Source organism: Epargyreus clarus, unplaced genomic scaffold, assembly GCF_041222505.1.
Source record: "Epargyreus clarus isolate Ecla_fem2 unplaced genomic scaffold, WU_Ecla_fem_2.2 ptg000005l, whole genome shotgun sequence".
Classification (NCBI taxonomy): domain Eukaryota; kingdom Metazoa; phylum Arthropoda; class Insecta; order Lepidoptera; family Hesperiidae; genus Epargyreus; species Epargyreus clarus.
This window is the reverse complement of record NW_027332213.1, coordinates 7,373,522-7,394,090: the sequence shown is the minus strand read 5'-3', so window position 1 is coordinate 7,394,090 and position 20,569 is coordinate 7,373,522. Positions and strand designations below refer to the sequence as shown.

General features: G+C 33.6%; 1 protein-coding gene across 2 annotated transcripts in view; it reads left to right on the top strand.

Annotated features, from left to right (window-relative positions):
• LOC140758013 (lachesin) overlaps nt 1–20,011 on the top strand; it is a 139,082-nt gene extending 119,071 nt beyond the window's left edge. For both annotated transcript variants that reach the window (XM_073093957.1, XM_073093956.1), the window contains exons 5-9: nt 6,165–6,354; nt 15,693–15,824; nt 16,527–16,673; nt 17,016–17,186; nt 17,421–20,011. In XM_073093957.1, coding sequence (XP_072950058.1) covers nt 6,165–6,354; nt 15,693–15,824; nt 16,527–16,673; nt 17,016–17,186; nt 17,421–17,779 — 999 coding nt within the window. In that variant the 3' untranslated portion in view covers nt 17,780–20,011. The remainder of the gene's footprint in view (nt 1–6,164; nt 6,355–15,692; nt 15,825–16,526; nt 16,674–17,015; nt 17,187–17,420) is intronic.
• Nucleotides 20,012–20,569: the final 558 nt, after the last annotated feature.

Genomic DNA, 20,569 nt, shown 5'->3' with positions numbered 1-20,569 from the left:
ACCTACTGGTACGTAGATCAACATTAAATTGTACAGGAAATTTCAATTAAAAATGGGAGAAACCTGGAAAAAAAAATATGATTGAGATGAAGATGAGCTTTTCAGAACGGTTCTCCAAACTCATACAGTGTCATTGAACTGCATTTGAAGATAAATTTATACATCTTACGTTAGAGATAAAATGCAAGGCATGGCAATCCTTGTAAAATTTGACTGTTTGATTCAAAATTTATTAACTATTGCTAAACAAGACAGGAGTCAGAGATAGATACATTGCTGGTCTTCTGACTACACAACATATCACAACACTTTACTGGTACTATGAGAAACAAGTGGGTATCAATGCTACAACATTTTACCATGAAGAGTTCAACCACGAAGAGTCTATATATTTAAAATGAGGTATATTTAAAAGCCGATGGAGCCAGCATAGGAGGTTCCACCGCCACAAATAGGTATATCTAGCGTGCAATAACGAAGTGTGTGGATGCCGACTAATTTGCGTATATGGCGATCATCTAACGAATCTGTAATAGGCTTCAGTTACTTTCAGGTAGCTTCAACATGGAGTTCATCATCATCATCATCATCAACCCATTACTGTCCCACTGCTGGGCACGGGTCTCCTCTCAGAATGAGAAGGATTAGGCTGTAGTCCACCGCGCTGGCCAAGTGCGTATTGGGTATGGATGGAGTTAATCACAGATATCCATGGGTGGCTGTAATCAGATGGACTTCAAGCTTGCTACTGCAATAAAAAAAGCTACATATGAGTGCGCAAACTTTATTCATAAATAACCTCTCTCCATAAAATATTACCAACAAACTACCTACTTAGCGCAGATCGAATAAGGAAGCTTTAAACTTCCAAACTGACACCTCAACATATTTCTTTATAATGTTAGTCCACGATGTGCACTCCGGATGTAAATCTCGGATCCACTCGGTTCGCGGGTGTTGGAATTTGCATAATTCATGTGACTTCGAGCTGTCTGAAGATATAAAAATTTACACTGCAATACGGAGCGAAGTATGCCGTATTATCACTTAAAATATAACCATATTTAAATGTACTGTACTATTCTGAGCGATAATAATTAATACATATATGTTGCTGTTTAGATTCTAAATACTCCTTTCAACGTTATTTTTAAGTTTGTTCCGGTAATATTAAAAAAAACAGTGTCAGTAAAATTTCATAGGAATAAGAAACAGGCAATCCATTTAGTTGTTTAGTTATAGCTCTTAATATTACATACTAAGAAGTATGTAAGTAAGACGTAAGAAAACACAAAGTTATTGTCTCAAACATTATTTTTAAGAATTATGGGCACAACTTTTCAGAAGAATTCATGTCGAAGTTTCTAATCTTGAAAACGATCAAATCGGCGGTTAATATCACTTGAATTATATGAGGTCACTAGCAAGTAAACAAGTCTTTAACAAAATCGGGATACACAACAACATGTTTACAACTTATGACATTTTTAATATACCTGTCACAAACTCTGAGTATTAATGATTTTGTGGTCGAAGTAAATAGTAGCTTATTTTTACCTTTAAAAGGGAATATAAAAGAGTAATGCATATTTTAGGGTACAATTGTTACCTAGATAATGCCGTCTAATAGGATAAATAGAATTCATAATTCTGAAATCATTAAACGAAGACTCCTATCTAAGTACTTATTACAAAAACAAATAAACCAGTATAAATTTATGTTCTAAATTTATTTTCTATTCGGGGCTACTATTTAAATTTTAATCAAACGTTTATACGTAAGGGGATTAATTTTGTTTGAGCAGTAAAACTGTATCCAGTTCACCGTCACGACGAACGTTGGATACAGCGAGTTCAGTTTGAAATAGCGTTAAAATTATAACTTTTGCATATTTGTAGAAGGTATGCGAACCATTCGGTGGCTCGCTCGCTCCTCGTTCGCCAAGAATTTTGTCAAAGTACGACCAGTGAGGTGCATGCATTCACTGATTTTCTGCTAGATGGTCGCAGAGGCGATCAATGCATTTTCTTCATATTTTCGTGTTTGGTGAACTATATGCGAAATCACGTATGAATGTGTGCAATGGCATTCCCTACAAATTTATGCATAAACGACGCACGTACATATTTTAAACCAGCGCGATGCTGTGTCATTTATAGCGATTTATTTAAATATAGTGCAGTACATACCATACCGCAGGGTTGTAAGGATATTAGTTGTTCAGGTAGGAAATGTGACTTAAAAGTTATCAAATCAAATAACTTTATTGTGGAACATACGTTTAAAAACATTGGGTAATTATTCGCCATATTCCGGCCTCATGGGCATATAATATTATTATAGGAAATTATAACTATTATTAATATTAACATTAAACATTAACGGGCTCACTCATATAAAGTCAATATGTATATTCATTTATAATTTATCAGCGTTTTTATCATTCAAAAATTCGTCAATTGTCAACTCCCTTATGTCTTATTGTAATGCCGCACACTCTTTAGGTTGGAACAGTACTTACATAAAATAAAATAAATGATCACAAAGTCAAATGTTTCTCAGTCGCATTATATAGAATCCTAAGACGACCTTTATTTTTAACGAGGGGGCAACCTTCAAAAAGGTACCTGACGACGTGTTATGTAGGATTTTTACCGCACTAAACCCCCCAAACCGGAGGCTAGTTGGAGAACACTGGGATCTCCGACGAAACACAGCCGGAGTCCTCCAAGCGCGATGCCCCGATCGGGCTCTGCCCTGGGAGAGTAGTTTTCGCTCCTCCCAAACCTGTTTACGACGGTATGCGACCACACATACCGCCATCCTTCCCGGGGTCGCTTGCTGGACGGTTCGAGCTCCCACTCTTGCCGCCCGCAACCCCGGAAGCCCTCTTTTAGTCGCTTCTTACTACAGGCAGGGGATACCGTAGCCCTATTCTAGTCCCGGAACTACACGGATAATCCTAAGACGACCTATGGGCATCTTATAAGTAGCAATCTCATTTCATCTGGGACGGAATAAACTAAAATAATGATATACCTATATATAAGTATAGCAATTGTGCATTCCCTTTTTCGCTTTACGGTAAGTACGTTGGGTATGCAGTATGTAATAGATTACTTATTAAGAGAATTTTCAAATTCTAAACTAAAATCTTTCTTTGTTTACTCCATTCCGTTTAGCTGGTTAAGAAATTCTACGCTTATAAAATTCTTTACTGATGTTTATTGGTTATGCAAATGTGCAGCCAGTCGTTTTTAAAACCGTTACCTTAATCTTCGATGCATTAGTCTTATTGTTTAGTTTCTTTGTAAAATGACTGTGTACTGATTTGACAATCCCTATTTTTTCCAAATGTGGTTAATTGTGACTATTTCTATATAATTTCCTGTTAGATGTCGCGTTTTAGTGATGATTTAGCATTTATATAAATTTACCTTATTGTTCGATTGTCTGTTTTAATGTTCTTGCGTAAAATATAGAGCTAATGTAAGAATATACTCTTAGTTGAATAGAATCTTAATTGAATCCATAAACAACACTACATAAAGAATCTAAAAATAATCGTATTTGCTTTATAGGTCTATATCTCATATTCTATCAAAAAAATCAAATCTTGCGTAGGCGTCTATTCGATTACTTGCTCTACAGTCGTAAGTTTATGTTCAATGACTCAGTTTATCAGGTGCCGTGACAAACACTCACATGGGGACGTTCATCCAAGCGGCCCGAGAGTTTTGTCAAAGTCAATGTGTTCTGCAATTGATTTGGTTCTTCATGCAACATTGATTTCGAGTCATGTACGTAGTGTAGATTTCCTTTGAGAGTTGGCTTCCATTTTGTGATTCAATTCATTTGATGGAATCAAAAGAGGGCAAGGGATTAAGATTGGATTTTTTATCGTTCTTAATAAATTGTACGAGATATGTCTTTTTGAAAAGATCTTCTATTTCATCAAATGGAAAGAAAGGTTTGTTATAAGTTGAAAAGCACAACTGCGGTTAAAGGTGAGCAAGCTTTACCGAGTGTTATCCAATGATAACTTAATTCACAAAATAAATTTAGCCACTAGTGGTCACCCATACAATTTCTGACCGCGCCCGAAATTGCTTAACTTTGTAAACTTGTAATAATTTATATTTTTAGCAATATATTGAAATTATTTAATTATTATTGTATTATTTTGTATTATTTTCATGATGTGTTATTTTTATAAAAATAAGTGCCCATTTATATAGTCACTGGCTGTATGGGTTATACAATTGTGTGCATTAGCATAAAAAATGAAAAAGAACGCGCATGGCGCAAAGACTTGTATTTTACGCGGGAATCGCGGGAATAATAAAAGTTGTAAATTAGACCAAGGAAATAGTTTATGTTACTAATATGTATATCATTTACTTATGTATTGTTATTAATTACCCAGCTACTTAAGCCCTGAAGATAATCCCTTCTAATCCCTATTTACTATTGACTTGCTTAATTTGTTTTATGTCGGAACCATTGAAATAGTTTCAAGTGGCCAAGTAATCGTATTAACTTAGTAACCCGCAAATAGATCATGAAGTTTGAAGAGCAGTTTGCTATTATTAATTAACCCTTGTCTATTGAGAAAATGAATATTGTGAACATGAAACAAGAAACTAATAATATTGGTTTGGTTTTTAATAGTTTAATTAATTAGTTTAAACAATGATTTATAAAATATCGTGCTACGCTACGCTACGTACGCTACGAACGAAATAAGACATTGGGATGGATAGACACCGTATTATATTTTTAGGTTAATTAGTTAAACTGTACCCTTACCATGAGTTTTTACGTTTTGACAAATATGACTGTTTTGGTATTTGCTTAGTATTTGCCCATACTATTTCCAAGCAGCGGATTGTGTCAGAACTTTGAAATTGTATGGGCCAATACGTAAACAAATACCAAAACAGTCATATTTGTCAAAACGTAAAAACTCATTGTAAGTGTACTGTACGACTATGTAAACGGAATGTAATACAATAATTGAAATCGCATTTTTTAAATTTCTGCATGTTTTGTTTGGTTGTAAATTTAGGTAAGCAAATAATTCTTCAGAAGTACATAACATATTAATGTTACATGACGTAACTTCGGTGACTTTATAAACTGCACGGTAAATGTTTACCAGAACGGTCTGCAACGTCTCATTAATTTTATTATATCTGCGATAATAATAACTCAATAGCCGATAGAAAGAATATCTTAATGTTTGTAGAAAACGAGTTCATTTAGTAAACGATATTAAACGTGGAGAAAGCGACTATTTTCTCGCGACTGCACTGTAATAACTGTTTCCTTTATCTTCACCACGTTCTGGTGAGTCGGGGATATTAATGGCATATCGGCATCATACTAAGTTAAATTCGAAGTCTTTGTATTATCTTTGTATCAATTTGGAGTACCACGGCCCCTCGGCCTCTTATTTCGGAAGAGTTCGACATTCAAATACCAGACAAGTACGAATACCTGTCTTATCATAGTTTATCTTATTAGAAATGATTTAGATTTGCGTATTAGAAATTAACAATTAGAACGCCTGAGAGTTCTAAAAAGATATTAAGGCTGTGTGAAGTTTTGTGTATCAAACTGATTGAATATGGTTACAATATACAAAGTCAGTCATTAAACCTTTTATGGCTCAGCGAGTTTCCAGTTGCGCAACAAGAATATATTGGTCAATGGTAACTGTTTACATATGTAATTAATCTTATAGTTTGTTACGTTTCTAAGAATATCTTTATTGTCCAATACATTCTTAACTAAACGAATATCATTATAAATATTCCAAGCCAATTTAAAGTTTCTAGTAGGTGTTAAGATTAGTACAGTTAGCGCCAAAATGCTAGTCCGCCCTGAAGTTGTGACCTGGTGTAATCATACAATTTGTTTTGGCGATGCGATTCATTTCTATATTCAGAGCGGACTAGCAGTTTTACGCGGACTATAGCTACAGTTGTATAAATAATCCAACGTGATGCTTTAGATCCAGGTTATTTGAAAATTAATTAGCATATAAATATTGTATTTTCTTTTAGATCTTATTTATTATAATTTAAATCTAATTGCTAATTTTCATATGGGGTCAATTTTTTGGTTCGTTATTGAGATCTAATTTCGAATTATTTTTTAGATGGGATATCTAGCAGTGGTGATACCACCAGACATCGCGGATGACGACGGCTCTGAGGCCAGTGCACCTGAGGGTGGATCCGTGGAGCTGCGCTGTAAAGCGACCGGCGTACCAGAACCTACAATATACTGGAGACGCAACGGTGGAAGACCTGTCCTATTCAGAGATGAGAGTGGCAATCAAATCAAAGGTAAACTTTTACAATTGTTTAGAAAAATCTGTATTGTAAACGGTGATAGGTTAAAGACTCAGCCTTTGAATTGGTCGAGGTTAAAATTAATAACACGCACATGTCATTTTTCAAAGTTATTTGCGTATTAAAAAATAATTATAACTTGTTGTAATGGTGAAGGAACAGTTCTTGAAACACACCTGGAAGCTCTTTAAATTATATTTTCAAAAGCTGTGTGAACTGTACCAATTCGCATTTGACCATCGAGGCGAATAATAGCTTAAATCCCGTTCACGCTCAGAGGAGACACATGCCCAGCAGTGGGACATTACAGGGTTGACCATGACTTCTACGAAGGAAGTCTATCATGCAATCGCGATTGAATTCAATACTTGTCCAATCTCTAAAGTCAAGGCATTGTAAGAAAAATAATAAACGATATAGTGAAACAATACGATGTCAATTTCCATATAATTATATAGCTGCGTCTATCATAAAAAGCTTAACATCAAAAGTTATATACCGCCCTTAACTTGTTTTATCTTCGAGGACAGGAAAATATCAGTATTTTTAGTAAAACAATGAAAAGGAGGGCAAAGGTATTCGCAAAGTATAACGTTTTTGTCGAATGGAAAAAAATATAAGCTCTTTAAGTTCTCTTAAGCCTGCTTTAGACGTTGAAATAAGAACAAGTACTTAACGCTGCACAGAGAATAAACAATATTATACTTTAAATGGGATCTTCAAATGATCTTAGATTTTAAAGGTAATAGAGCCTGTATAGTAAGGTACCACTGTCACACGTTTTTTTTTATAATATAGGAGTAGCAGACGAGCATGCAGTCCACCTGATGGTAAGTGTTAACTGCCGCCCATGGACATCTGTAATCAACCCCAGATAGGATTAGATATTCCTACCTGAGGTCCGCCACAGATGCGCCACCACCCTTGAGGACTAAGCTGGAATGCTTATCTCTCCCTTACCACACCCTTAAAACCAGAACACAGAAGCCGCTGCTATTATAAGGCAGAAATAGGTGTGGTGGTGGTGCCGCCGAAGTCGAACCACAAAGGGTTCTACCACCTTCAAACATATTTTTAGTGTGAAATAGTTATGCCTTTCGGTAGATAACGACTGGCTTATAAATCAGGTAACCGTATCTTAGTCGTCAGGAGTCGTTAGTCATTAGGGAATACTTATTCTATATGGAGTTGATCGTAGATACCCATGGGCGGCAGTGACAACTTTCCATCAGATGAACTTTATACTCATTTGCTAGTCAAATCTTATAAAAAAGAGAATCACTTACATTCATTCACTTTAAAAAATCAATTAAAATATTCTCTCGGGTACTCGAACTCGGGTATGAATTATATTGTTAGTTCGGAGTAAGAGTAAAAATCCACTTACGTCTCGATTATATTATGAACGAGACAAAACGTCGATTTCCTTTGAATTCTATTCATATCTGAGACTAAGTGGTAAAAAGAAACAAGACAATTTTGCATTCAAAGCCCGATACGAACAGGAGCAGGTGCTCGGGCGGTTAAAACATTGGAGTTTTATGGGATTTATTAAGATATCGCCTTAAGATATCGGAAAGAATAGCGAATGTAGAATAAACGCCGATACCGTCTCGGGCATTATTGGTTTCCTATTCTTTGAATAATTGCCAGTGGAGTGAGATAAATGTCTCGTACGGAACTTAGCTTAACATGACATGTCTCATAAAATGTAAGAATAAGTAAATGTGGCGTGTAAATGTTTTATGAGCTTCATACAAGCTTCGTATCGTCCGCCTACGTGATGGAAATATATGTAATAAATCGTATTTGTATCAAGTACCTAGACTCTATTGGATCATATTATGGTCCTAGTTACTCATCTTAGTTACATTATATTAACGCTGTTGCATAGCTATGGCTATAAATGTTATAGTTTCATCCACATTGCATAACAAAAACTTATAATGTTGAAATTAGATTTGTAGGTGGTAGATCCCTTAGTGGTTCGACTCCGGCGGCACCACCGCCACACCTATTTTTGCCTAATAACAGCAGTGTTAGTCGCTGCTGTGTTCCGTTTTGAAGGGTGTAGTAAGGGAGACATACCTTTCCGAAGCGTTCTAGCTTAGTCCTCAGGGGTAGCGGCGCATTTATGGCCAACCTCAGGTAAGAATATCTAACTATCTGGGGTTCATTACAGATTTCCATTAGCGGCAGTAGCCACTTACCATCAGGACTGCATGCTCGACTGCTACTTCAATATTATAAAAAAAAAATTAGAGTTCTTCTTAAGGCTAACCACAAATAAATTCTACCTCTGAAGACAAAATTAAAACCCTCGGATAAGTATGTCTGTCACCCTCAGCAAGTCCTGCAAACCAAAACACAGGATCACCTTAAGTTCTTTGTACTAGAACGGAAAAAACACAGTAAGTTACATTATATTTTGAAATTTTGTTAACATTTTTAATTCAGCGGGCTACGGGGTCAGGGCCGAGATTCATTTCCGTGAAAAAGAACGTTCTCAAAGAATTCAATTACTACTTAAACAAAATGATGTAGCCATCCGGGTTTCGGTCAGGAAATTAAATGAACGGCTAAGTGAGAATCGGCCTTGACGAAGCTGTTATCTTTTATAGTTCTGTTATAATGACATACCCTTAGTAGGTGAGTAGGGTATAAGGGTGCTTTCAAATTAGACGATTTGACACGGAATGTTGCCGTATGGTTTCAGAACGGTTGGGTTATTATTTTTTTTTATAAAATAGGAGTAGCAGACGAGCATGCAGTCCACCTGATGGTAAGTGGCTACTGCCGCCCATGGACACCTATAATCAACCCCAGATAGGATTAGATATTCCTACCTGAGGTCGGCCATAGATGCGCCGCTACCCCTGAGGACTAAGCTGGAACGCCTCGGAAAAGTATGTCTCCCTTACCACACCCTTCAAAACGGAACACAGCAGCGCCTAACAATGCTGTAGAAATAGGTGTGGCGGTGGTGTCGCCGGAGTCGAACCACAAAGGGTTCTACCACCTTCGAATTAATTAATTACAACATACACACAAATAAAAAATCGCTTCACTCCAGAAGATGCGAATGCAGTCCGTGGCGTGTCCGTTAGTAGAAACGTTAGTAGGTACAGCAATGAGATATTATTAAAAAAAAACAAAAAACGCGTCTTCTCAAAGATGTAGTCTATAGCATTTCCTCAGTTTAGTAAAATCCAACAACACCTTATATGTTAAGATCTAAAAAATCATTTGGGCTCTAGGCCTGCCAAAGAATGAGACATAGGTACGTACGCAAAACATTTCTCTCCGCAGTCGAATAAAAACGTGCTTTGTATGGAAAAGTACACCCGTCTCTATACGCAGTCAGCCTATTGTCGTCCGAGAACAGTCAGAATCAAGTCGTCTAATGTGAAATCGCCCTTAGAGTAGGTGAGTAGGGTATACGGCAATATGGGGACTACTTTAACAGTGGTCTGTTCAATTGTTTGTAGGTAACGTCGTTCTAATTTATACTCTAACTCGAATGTATTAAGCCCTCAATGGCCGTCCCCTGGGGGCCAATTTAAAACCTTTTCAGAGCTGCGTTTTACGAATTTGACCCGTTTTATTTAAGCCATTAAGCGTAAACAAAAGATTGGCGACCGGCTGTAAACAGAGGGCGTTGTAATAGTTACAATGTGGAACCGGTTAAGCTTAGACATTGTTTTAATTAGATATTATTATGTTAAGAAAGCTAAGTGAAATAACACATTTTTATTATACCCATGAATGAGAAGTAGAAACAATTAATTTTCGTAATAATAAAATTTTAAATGTCCACACTGATGTCATGAAAAGATTGATTTTAAAAAGACTTTGGTAATGTGATTACTGCTACAAGTGAACGGCCAATGTTTTATTTAGAGTCTAACATAGAAAATATTTATAACAAATAAAAAAATGTTATTAGTTTGACAGAGCTTTTAGATCGTGATATCAACTCGAACTTTACAGTTTTTATTTAACACTACAATATATGAGAAACATATTTTTTGTTCGTATAAAATATACCATTAACACAATATGTGTGTGATTAGTTAATTAGTTATCCGTCGCCGTGGTGCGACGAAGCGATGGGCGGCAGTCTTAGCCAAGTTAATTAAGTTACTTATTACAAAACAACACAAAAGGATCACTAAATTAGCTTAACGAAGTGTGCAAACTTCACTCGTTTCCGATTTAATTAGTAAGCTCCGTCTTTGATATAATACTGTCGTTTTATTATACATACGTAATTTTTGTATACGTCTTCAAGATAAAATAGGCATGTTATTCTGTACTAAAGAAAATTAGTTTTGTGGTGGATTTTAAAGTGGTTTAAATGGTTTACTGCCGTCGACTGTACTTAACAACGGCAGTAGCAGTAAGTAGTTATTTTAATTCGCTCAGAAAATAAAATATAACTGTCTGCCTGCGGATAATTGGGGTCGTTGAAAGAAAATTTAGCACAGTTCGGATCGGAAAATATACGAGTAATTAGCTCGAGAAATAAAGGCGGATGCCGAGCCGCGGACGCAGAAGCTGGAGTAGCTGGGTGTAGCTGGGAGTACCGGGGAGTAACTGGGGAGTAACAAGTTGGTAACGACATGTCGCAGCTCGACTTTATAACCCGTTAATAAAACACAATTTCATACAGGCCCCGCTTTTGATATTATACGCGTAGCGTTCTCGCAGTATTTTACGTCCGCTCCGAGATTTAGGGTCGGGGGCCGTATGCCATAATAAAGTTATAAATTGTTTCCATTTAAATTTAATTTGACAGCAACCGTTAAATGGCGAATTGCCTCGCAATGTTTTGATTAAAGTGCGCTGAGATTAGCGATGCCGTGTTAATTAAGCAGGAGCGCTAGCTGCTTGACGCGCTGACTCGTTATGAGAATGGTGATTAACATACTTCGAATTACAACTGGAAGAAAATTTCAGATTTCAGATCTCGATCTCAGAGAGAAATCTCGATTTCAGATTTATTATTTACAAACAATATAATTAAATCAGTGAAAAGATGTTAAATAAAAGCCATCACACTAACACAGTTTAAATCCACAACATCAACGTGTCATGAAAATAAATTTTCATTTTATCGGTCGATTATCATGCATAACTTTTAGTCTTGTTAATAAGAAAATTTGTTTGTTATTTTGCTCAAAATCTGATAATATTATAAACATAGTTAAAATATTAATAACCAATACAAATTGTCATTATTGTTATTATGAATTGAAAACTATAACTTTTTTTTCAATAATAAAGTAATTGAGCATAAAACCTGTCAAGCCCACGACTGTGTAGATAACATAAATCAGTGTTTATTACTATTTGATGGTTTTAAAAATATATATGTCATTGTAATTTTTTGAGTATTAAAATAGGCGTATTAAAGCGACGAATTTTTAATTTATAGCAGCTATAGGCGTATGTAGCGGTGGTTTGGCAGCGCACGGCACAGGCTGGCGTGCCAACCACCAACGGTTTTTACTATCGCTTTACTACAAAACAGTTTGCACGCATTTAGTATGAGCAATGAGCATCCATGCGATAGTGAACACTAATCACTCCTGCGTAGCATACGAAATTTATTAGTATGTTAAGGTTTTTTTTTTTAATATATTATGATTTTGCTGTATTAAAATAGGCATCATAAAATCACTGCCTTTTAATTTATAGCGGCTACAGGCGTATGTAGCGGTGGTTTGGCAGCGCACGGCACAGGCTGGCGTGCCAACCACCAGCGGTTTTTACTATCGCTTTATTACAAATCAGTTTCCACGAGTTTAGTATGATGATAGTCACCATTAATAGCTACTTTCACAGGAATCAATTGCGGTTGTACGCTGATGAATTTAAGGATTTTTGAAAACATCTCTTTCATCTTACATCACTCGAATGAATTTTTAGTTTCTTGTTAATTTTTTTGAAATATTAAAAAAAAATCAACTATATTTTTTAAATAATTTAAGCATGTACACGATGATATCCTCTGGAATTTCTTGCGTCAGCGTACAAATATTGTAGCAATGATAGTTTGGCAGAGCGCGGCATGGTTCGCGCTTGTGCCAACCTCTAAGCAATAACAGTAACAACTATCGTATAGTGAATTTATTTGCACTTCTACAGAAATAATAGTTATTCAAAAGCTCACTAACGCCACGACGGTGTATATGGCTTTTAGTGTGTGATTATTATAGTGGAAAAGTTTTGCCACCTGCAAATAAACACTTAATTGCAGCTCTAACGGAGTCCATTTTGAAAACAGGTCACTTGCCGGTCAGCTTTCGTAGTGTTTTATAACTTTTTGTGTACAATTCTTGTAAAAGGTTTAACTGTGTCATTATGCTAGGCTGTTATTTTTACTAAGTAAATAAATAACTAAAATATGTTTAAAATTATTTGAAAATCAGATAAAATTCATTAAATAATAAATTTAATAATGTACCTAATTAATACAGCCCTCGTTAATTAAACAATAATAAAAATATACAAAGTACAAATTTAAATATAATTTGTTTTGGTATATTATTCTGAAGCTTAAAAAGTATGCCTATACGCGACGAATAGATTATCTCTCTCCTTGGCAAAATCAATTAAAAATATATTATACAGATTGTAAAGAAGTAGAATATATCAATGCAAGTTACGTTAAGTTACTCGTAATATTCAATTACAGTTACAAGTGTTAAGATAAAAAACAAGTTGATAGCTATTAATTTTTCGCAGTAACAAACATCATATGTTGCAGCTGTTTGGCAGCGCGGGCTCTATTGGCGCGTGTGCCAGCCACCGAACACTTTTTACTATCGCCCCACTGGCCGAAAAGCGTACAAATCATTATTTACACGCGTTTAGTATCGGAGCTTATGAAATATAGGCTATTACTCGCAGTTTGTGTGTTAAGTGCATGGATATTATGGCTGTAAAAACCTAAATAAACTGTCACTGTTTTACATAATAATATACGATGGAGCGCTGTAAATATGTAGACTGTAAATAATGGAAACCGGGTAACTGGGAGTTGGACTTGCGTACTGAGAGTTCTCTACTATCAGTCATTTTTTACTTTCATGTATTTTGCCAAAAATATTTATATTCATATCAATCATATCTTCTTTCATTCCAATAAAACATCTTTTTTTGGTGCTTAATTTTAGAATTACTAATCACAACAAGATTAATGCATGAATGGGGATCTCCGATATTAACCAATATTAACTTTTGTCGATAAATTATTCTCTACAAAAATACACATAGGTACTTTGAAAGTCAAACTTAGTCTGCACAAACGGGCAAAAAATTAAAATTATTTTTTAAGTTTTGATAAACTGTAAAAGTTTAGAAAATGGCAATTTCATTAAATTGGATTGGATTGGATTATTGCCATGGATTAGTAAAAATACTTCGCCACCTTGAAATTAAATGAAGCCTTAAACAACTTATTTGTAAGTTCTTTTTTGAATTCTTGACAAATAAAATCATTTTTTGAGAAAATTTACGAATAAATAACTAATACTGCGTAATTTGCATAATAAATAAATAATCATTTCAAATATTTTAGGGGACATTTTAGCACGGAGACGTGGCAACACTTTTTTACGCAGCTATTTCAATTGTCAAAACTGGTTACATTTTCGTGTTAAAACCGCACCATAACAATCAATTACAGGATAAATTCGACATAATATTGTTTCAATGAGAAACAGTTAACAAAAACGGATATTAGATATCCGATACACGTGTATATTAAGCGTGAGATGGGAAGTGCTATTCGGCAGGGTATGTGGTATATTGTATAGAAACAATGGGGGCTGACGTGATAATACGAGCAGGTGTACGATATTGAGTTTTTTGGGACGAAATTGAAGGAGACGATAATTATTTGTGTAGTAGCTTTTTGCTGTGGATTCACGTGACAATTTATTTTGAATAAAGGATTGCATCATTTAGTAGAGTCGTTTTGCGCGTTTTTTTTGCTGGATGTTATGTTGCTATTTCTGAACATTAAATAAGAATCGTTTATGCTCAAGTTAGGTTTTCAGGCGTAATAATAGAGAGTTAACTACATTTTCCATAATTTACAATTGACTGTAATATTCATAGTCTTGTTCCAAATGTGGCCAAAATCGAATATCACTATCACGTATTATGACTAAATACTCGTAGTAATATAATATGTACCTACCTAATGATTCATATATAACAGATTTATCTGTAATATACTTATATTCAATTACATTAATTGAAACCAAGTTGAAACTAAAGTGCATTTAATATATATTTCAGAAAAATAACGTTTACAATTTATCATTTCTTAAATCCATGTGCCTATTTAGTAAAATATAATTTAGCAAAACAAACTTTGGCAGTTTTTCAAATAATATTCGACTCAAGTGAAATTAGCCTAACAGTATTCGACGACGACGAATTTCTGTTTTATTTTTCAATTTTCAGCTGCAAAACTTTTTAGAGCTCATAAAAACTTTTAGTCTGCTCATAATTACAAACGCTATCAGTTTGTACAGACTTTGAAACCAATTTACCAATGTTTAAATAGTTTTACCTTATTAGTTTGAGCAGCGATTTTACAACATCTTTTGTTATGCAAGTTTCTTTGGTGTTTCAAGGCGTGGAAGTATTATCCTGGTAGTCAGTAACTTTCATGTAATAAAAGCAAGATGCAAGCCATCTGAATTAATATCTACCTATGATACATATCTATGTATCTGTAGTGTGAAGCAGTTTTTTTGCTTGTTGGAAGTGTGATTATCGGCTGACATATATATGAGGTAATCATCTTAGCCTTAAGGAGTGGCAACACTTCTGTGGTCGGCGTTGGGTAGAATCCCTGTTTTATATGGAGTTGGTTACATATGTCCATTAGCGGCAGTGTTCACTTACCACCAGAGGACTGCGTATTGGTTACTTCAATCTACAAAGAAAAGATATAGCTGATTCAAGAAACTCTTCTTGAATCAGCTATATCTTTTCTTTAATTAATATTTAATTTTATAGCACATATCATTTAATTATTTATTTAATTACACATTAAATTATTTACAATATTAACCTAATAAGAAATTCAAAAATAAGATATAAAATGAAAAAATAATTAAATAAGCTTCATCCAAATTGCTGTCTTTTGGAAGAGTCCTCAAAACGCTGGCGAATAGCTAAGCTAAATAATAACTAAGCTAAGCTAAGCGTCTCGTTCGATAGCTAAGCTAAATAATAACTAAACAATTCTTTGCTATTTTGTTTTCTATCATTTTAATTTTATTAAATGATAAATATGTTTGGTTGTTTAGCAGTAGAAGGCCACGTCGGGTCGGTGCTATCGCTCAAAGGTCTACAACGGACCGACATGGGTAGCTACTTATGTATTGCGGCGAACGGCATTCCACCGAGCTTGAGTCGCAAATATGAGGTCACTGTCCTTTGTAAGTATTTGCCTTTACAGATTCTTAAATAAACGAAGGGTAAAGATTGTGTAATATCTTTAGCAAAATGTTTTCAGCATATCACATATATATAAGTAAATTTGAATTGGTTTAAAAATAAATAAAGAGAATCACTTTCGTTATTTATACTCAATCTATCCTTATCAATGAAGTAATATTTTACCTACTAAAGATTGAAATTTTACAATCTGTAGTATGAAGTAATTGTTCGATTGATAGATTCATTATTTATTATTAAAGGGCGTAAGCACGGAAGCTTACGAAAACATATAATTCAAATACACTTAGTTCATCTTATGTTAAGTTTTGTGTATTTGAGGCGTCGTTCACAATGTTTGTTCTATTTGAAGAGTATAAAACTCAATCGATGTTTTTTTCGAGACATGTATACTTCGTATGAGTTTTCAATCAGTTCGATCTCTGTTAATTACGATTAACAAAATATTCCTGATCTACCACTTGAGACGCTGCATATATTTGAGCGATTGAGCAGTCGAGCTCTCGACTAATCGAGTCCGGGATCGAAAATCATCCTAAGAATGAATATTTCCAAGTTATTTGGGTATAGATTATTTGGGTATTCATTCCGACAATGTGAAACAGACACTTACCGTACGAAAGTAAGTTCCGTTGATGTGACCGATTTATAATTGACTTGTAATTATTTTCTTATTACTCTAGTTAAGCCGCTCATACGAGTGCCTAAACCGATTGTGATGCGATCGGTGGACATGCAAGTAACACTGCATTGCATTGTTGAAGCGTCTCCAAAGTCTTTATTATCCTGGGAAAAGGGGAAATCGCAAGCCCTGAATTATCTAGATTTTGGTGAGATATTTTAGTAATTTTAGAGAAATTATTTTGGAGTTAATAATAATAAACATAGTAGAACTTAACGTGGTTTTTGAACATGTTTTGTATTTTGTATGTTTTTATATCTGCTATGGAAGTCTATAATATATTTGATGTAATATTGAATATTTCCAAAATTCAAGAATAATATCATCCGATTTTATTACAAAGATTGTAGCATGTATCTTATACTTGAAAATAGAAAAACATATATAAAGATTTGAACGATAAATTGCATTTTACATATTATTATTTTAAATTTAGTTAAATTACACCATCCGTAGTTCCCGTTTTTAATTTTATTTTTCTTATGCGTAGGTGGCAAGTTATTAAACAGTTCAAAATACATCATATCGAATGAGATGGTCAACGAGTACACCTTACGGATGAATCTCACCATCACTCGGCTCAAGAAAGGCGACTTCGGGGATTACACGTGTTCGGCTGCCAACGCGTATGGGAAAGCTGAAGGCTACGTTACCTTAAAAGGTGGGTTTTGAGATTTATAAGGTTCCTTGTCTTAAATGGAAAACATTTTACCTCTCATAAACGACTGTTTTTGGGTGTCTTTTAATATACGCGTATCACTAAATGTTGTGGATTAGATTAATTGATTATAATTAGTAATCATTAAGCTACGAAAATGCGTAAATTTAATTATTTATTCATCTAAACCCAGTGTAAATAACCATGCATTAATATCATTCATTTCATTTTCAACAGAGACGCCGATAAAGACAACGACGACAACAACAACGACCACGACGACAACGACACAAACTCCCACCACGACGCCGGCGACCACGACGCGGACGTCAAAACGACACCTCAAGAAACTGGATCAACACCAAAACTCAATAGATGGCGACATGCGTGTAGTGCATATCAACAACGCGTTAAATTATTACAACGTCGCACACGGAGCGAATAACACCCATAATGAATACGCGCAACGGCCCGAGAAGCAAAAAATTCGCCCGTCGGGACCGCCCCGGCACTACGTCGTTTACAACAACAAAGCGAGGAGTATCGCCTCCGTCGTTACCCTTTTCGTTGCCAATTTTATAGCAAACGTTGTATAAACGAATTATATTATTAACGTTTTTTTACATTTTTTTATTAGCGGAGTAGGTAGTGATGGAATCATGGCTGTTGAACTTTTAAAAATAACTTCGTATTTGGAGATTGTTGTAAACAATTTAGTCGGTACATTCTCATGTTGATATTGTTATGTAAAGCATAATCAAACCCAAATTAAAAATAAATATCAGCTTTAAAATAAGGTAGTCTAAGTAAATAAAGACAATAATGAAGGAACTTTAAAGGTTGAAATTCAATTCACAGACAATAATAATAACTTGATACGTGAATGCAGAATTTCAACCTTTAAAAGTTTAAATAATATTTGAATATCGTTATTACCATATCAAACAACATATGGCACCTTTGTATAAAATGTATTTAAGGTATTTGCGTTATTTTTGAAGTTAAGGCGCAATACTCAATTTTACAATTATTTTAACTGACTTTAATTCTTACAGTAAAATTTTAATTATGGACCTAAATTTTGAATTTGGCGCATGTCAAATATTTTCATTAAACGCCGAAGATTTACTTCGCTCCTACGAATAATAAATTAATTTTGTCAAATAACATGAGATTTGTTTGATAACTAGGTGTAAGATTAAAATATATTATTAATGATATTTTGTATGACAATATAATAAGACAATAATAATACAGACCAACATAAATAACGATTGTACTGATCCTATCGTATACTTAGATCATAATCTTGTAATTGATTATTGAAATATTTTTGTTTTTATTTTGTAATTGTACTTTTCAATTTTAAACACTTTTTATTAAATTTTACAACGAACATTTTGTCATATTTACGACAGATGTGCTTTATCTGCGAAAATGTATTTTTCCTAATTTTGTATCTACTTGTATAATTTATTTTTAGATCATGAATACTAAATAAGTTTTATGGGATCTTCATAGACTATAAGAGTGTGTTTGTAGGTAAACGATATAAATATGGTTAATCGATAACGTATAGAATTTAAAAAGGGTTTCATATTCCCAACTGCATTCTAAATTATCGATTACCCTATAAACTCACTCTGGTTATAATGTATAAAATTTTAATGTTGACTACATTAAAACATTTTAGGCTCTAATATTTGATATTTGAATAATAAATTTGTCTTCCGAATAGGTATAAAGTAACATATTCGGCTCATTGAAGTTAATTTACGAGTTAAAACGTAGAAAGCGAATGTTTTTTGACTTCGAGAAGTCAGACTCGTAGATACAATAATGTACGGTGTAAGTAACGAGAAAGAATTTATAGTAGATATAGTATTACTTAATGTATAATTGTATAAAAGGCATTTTATAATCAACCGCTTCTTAACATTATTCCATTGTAATGCTAGTAAAATATTGGAATGCTGAATTTTTGTATGCAATATAAAGTGTTATGATTTAAAATTGTCACTAATTACAGAAAAAATGTTTACATAAAATTAATGTACTGCGTTGTATTATACAATTACGACTGCTGTGAACGCTGTATGATAATTGAAAAATATGTGTAACATTTTTTATTATTTATAACAGTATAAAATTCATATATTTGATATTTTAATTACCATTGTTAGCGTGCAATAATTTCTAACTTATAATAATTATACGGTGTATTAAATTTTAATAATTTTGCTAGTAAATATGATAAGGACTAAAATGACAATAATGTTTATAGTCTTTTAAGACTACAATTTTAATAAAGTCTTAAAAATTGAACACCGTAGTTTTAGATGTCTATTTATTTAAATTAAACGTTGTATTTTAAATGAAATACCGTATAATAATTTGTCACATGTATTTACCAAAATGAATTAAATTATAGACACCTCAATATTTGTAAAACTCTAACCAATCAAAATGATCATGTAGATACGACATTCACACACTCGATCTTTAAATAAAACTATGCCTAGACAATAATATGAAAATCAGTATGATTAATACCTACATAAACGTATACCTACATGAAAGAAAAATAATATTTAATAATTTTTAAAAATTATATTAATATAAAAATAACAACTATGTAACAATTTTATATATTTACTTTGCTTAGATTACATACATAGTCATCTTAAATAATATGCTACTGAACGCTTCATAATAACCTAAAATGTATTATATAGGTACTTATGTATGACAATAAAAATCAACAATCTGATGTATATGTATATATTTGAATATCAGGTTTAACCCATTTATTAGCATGTCATAACTATTTATCAATGTTAAAATTAAGATGTTGATATCATTTTATGATATTTTAAAATAAAAAATATATTCGGAAACAAACGTGGCTTTATTTATAATTCTTAAGTACCGCAACCCTTTAATCCCTAAAATATTGGCATTATATTTTAAAATATTGTAATATATCTTGTATCTATAGTTTTGTATTCATACAGTGTACGTATTACATACAGTACGATATTTTACATACTATATTTTTTTAAAAATATCAAGTAGCAAATAAGCATGCAATCCACCTGATAGTAAGTGGGTTTTGCCACCCATGTACATCTGCATTTAACCCCAGATGAGGTTAGTTTTAGCTAAATTTTTGGTTGGCGACAAATCCTTTGCTACCCCTGACGGTTTTATTACTAAGTTGGAAAACTTCGGTTAAGTAACTCTTTTTTACCATGGTGTATGATTTTTAAGATTTTTGTACTAATGCTACTTATGCTATAGAAACAAAATAATTCAAAGTACGAAAAATAGTTATAACTACTTATATCTTAATTCCATAACAAAGGCAGATTTACACAAAGTATATA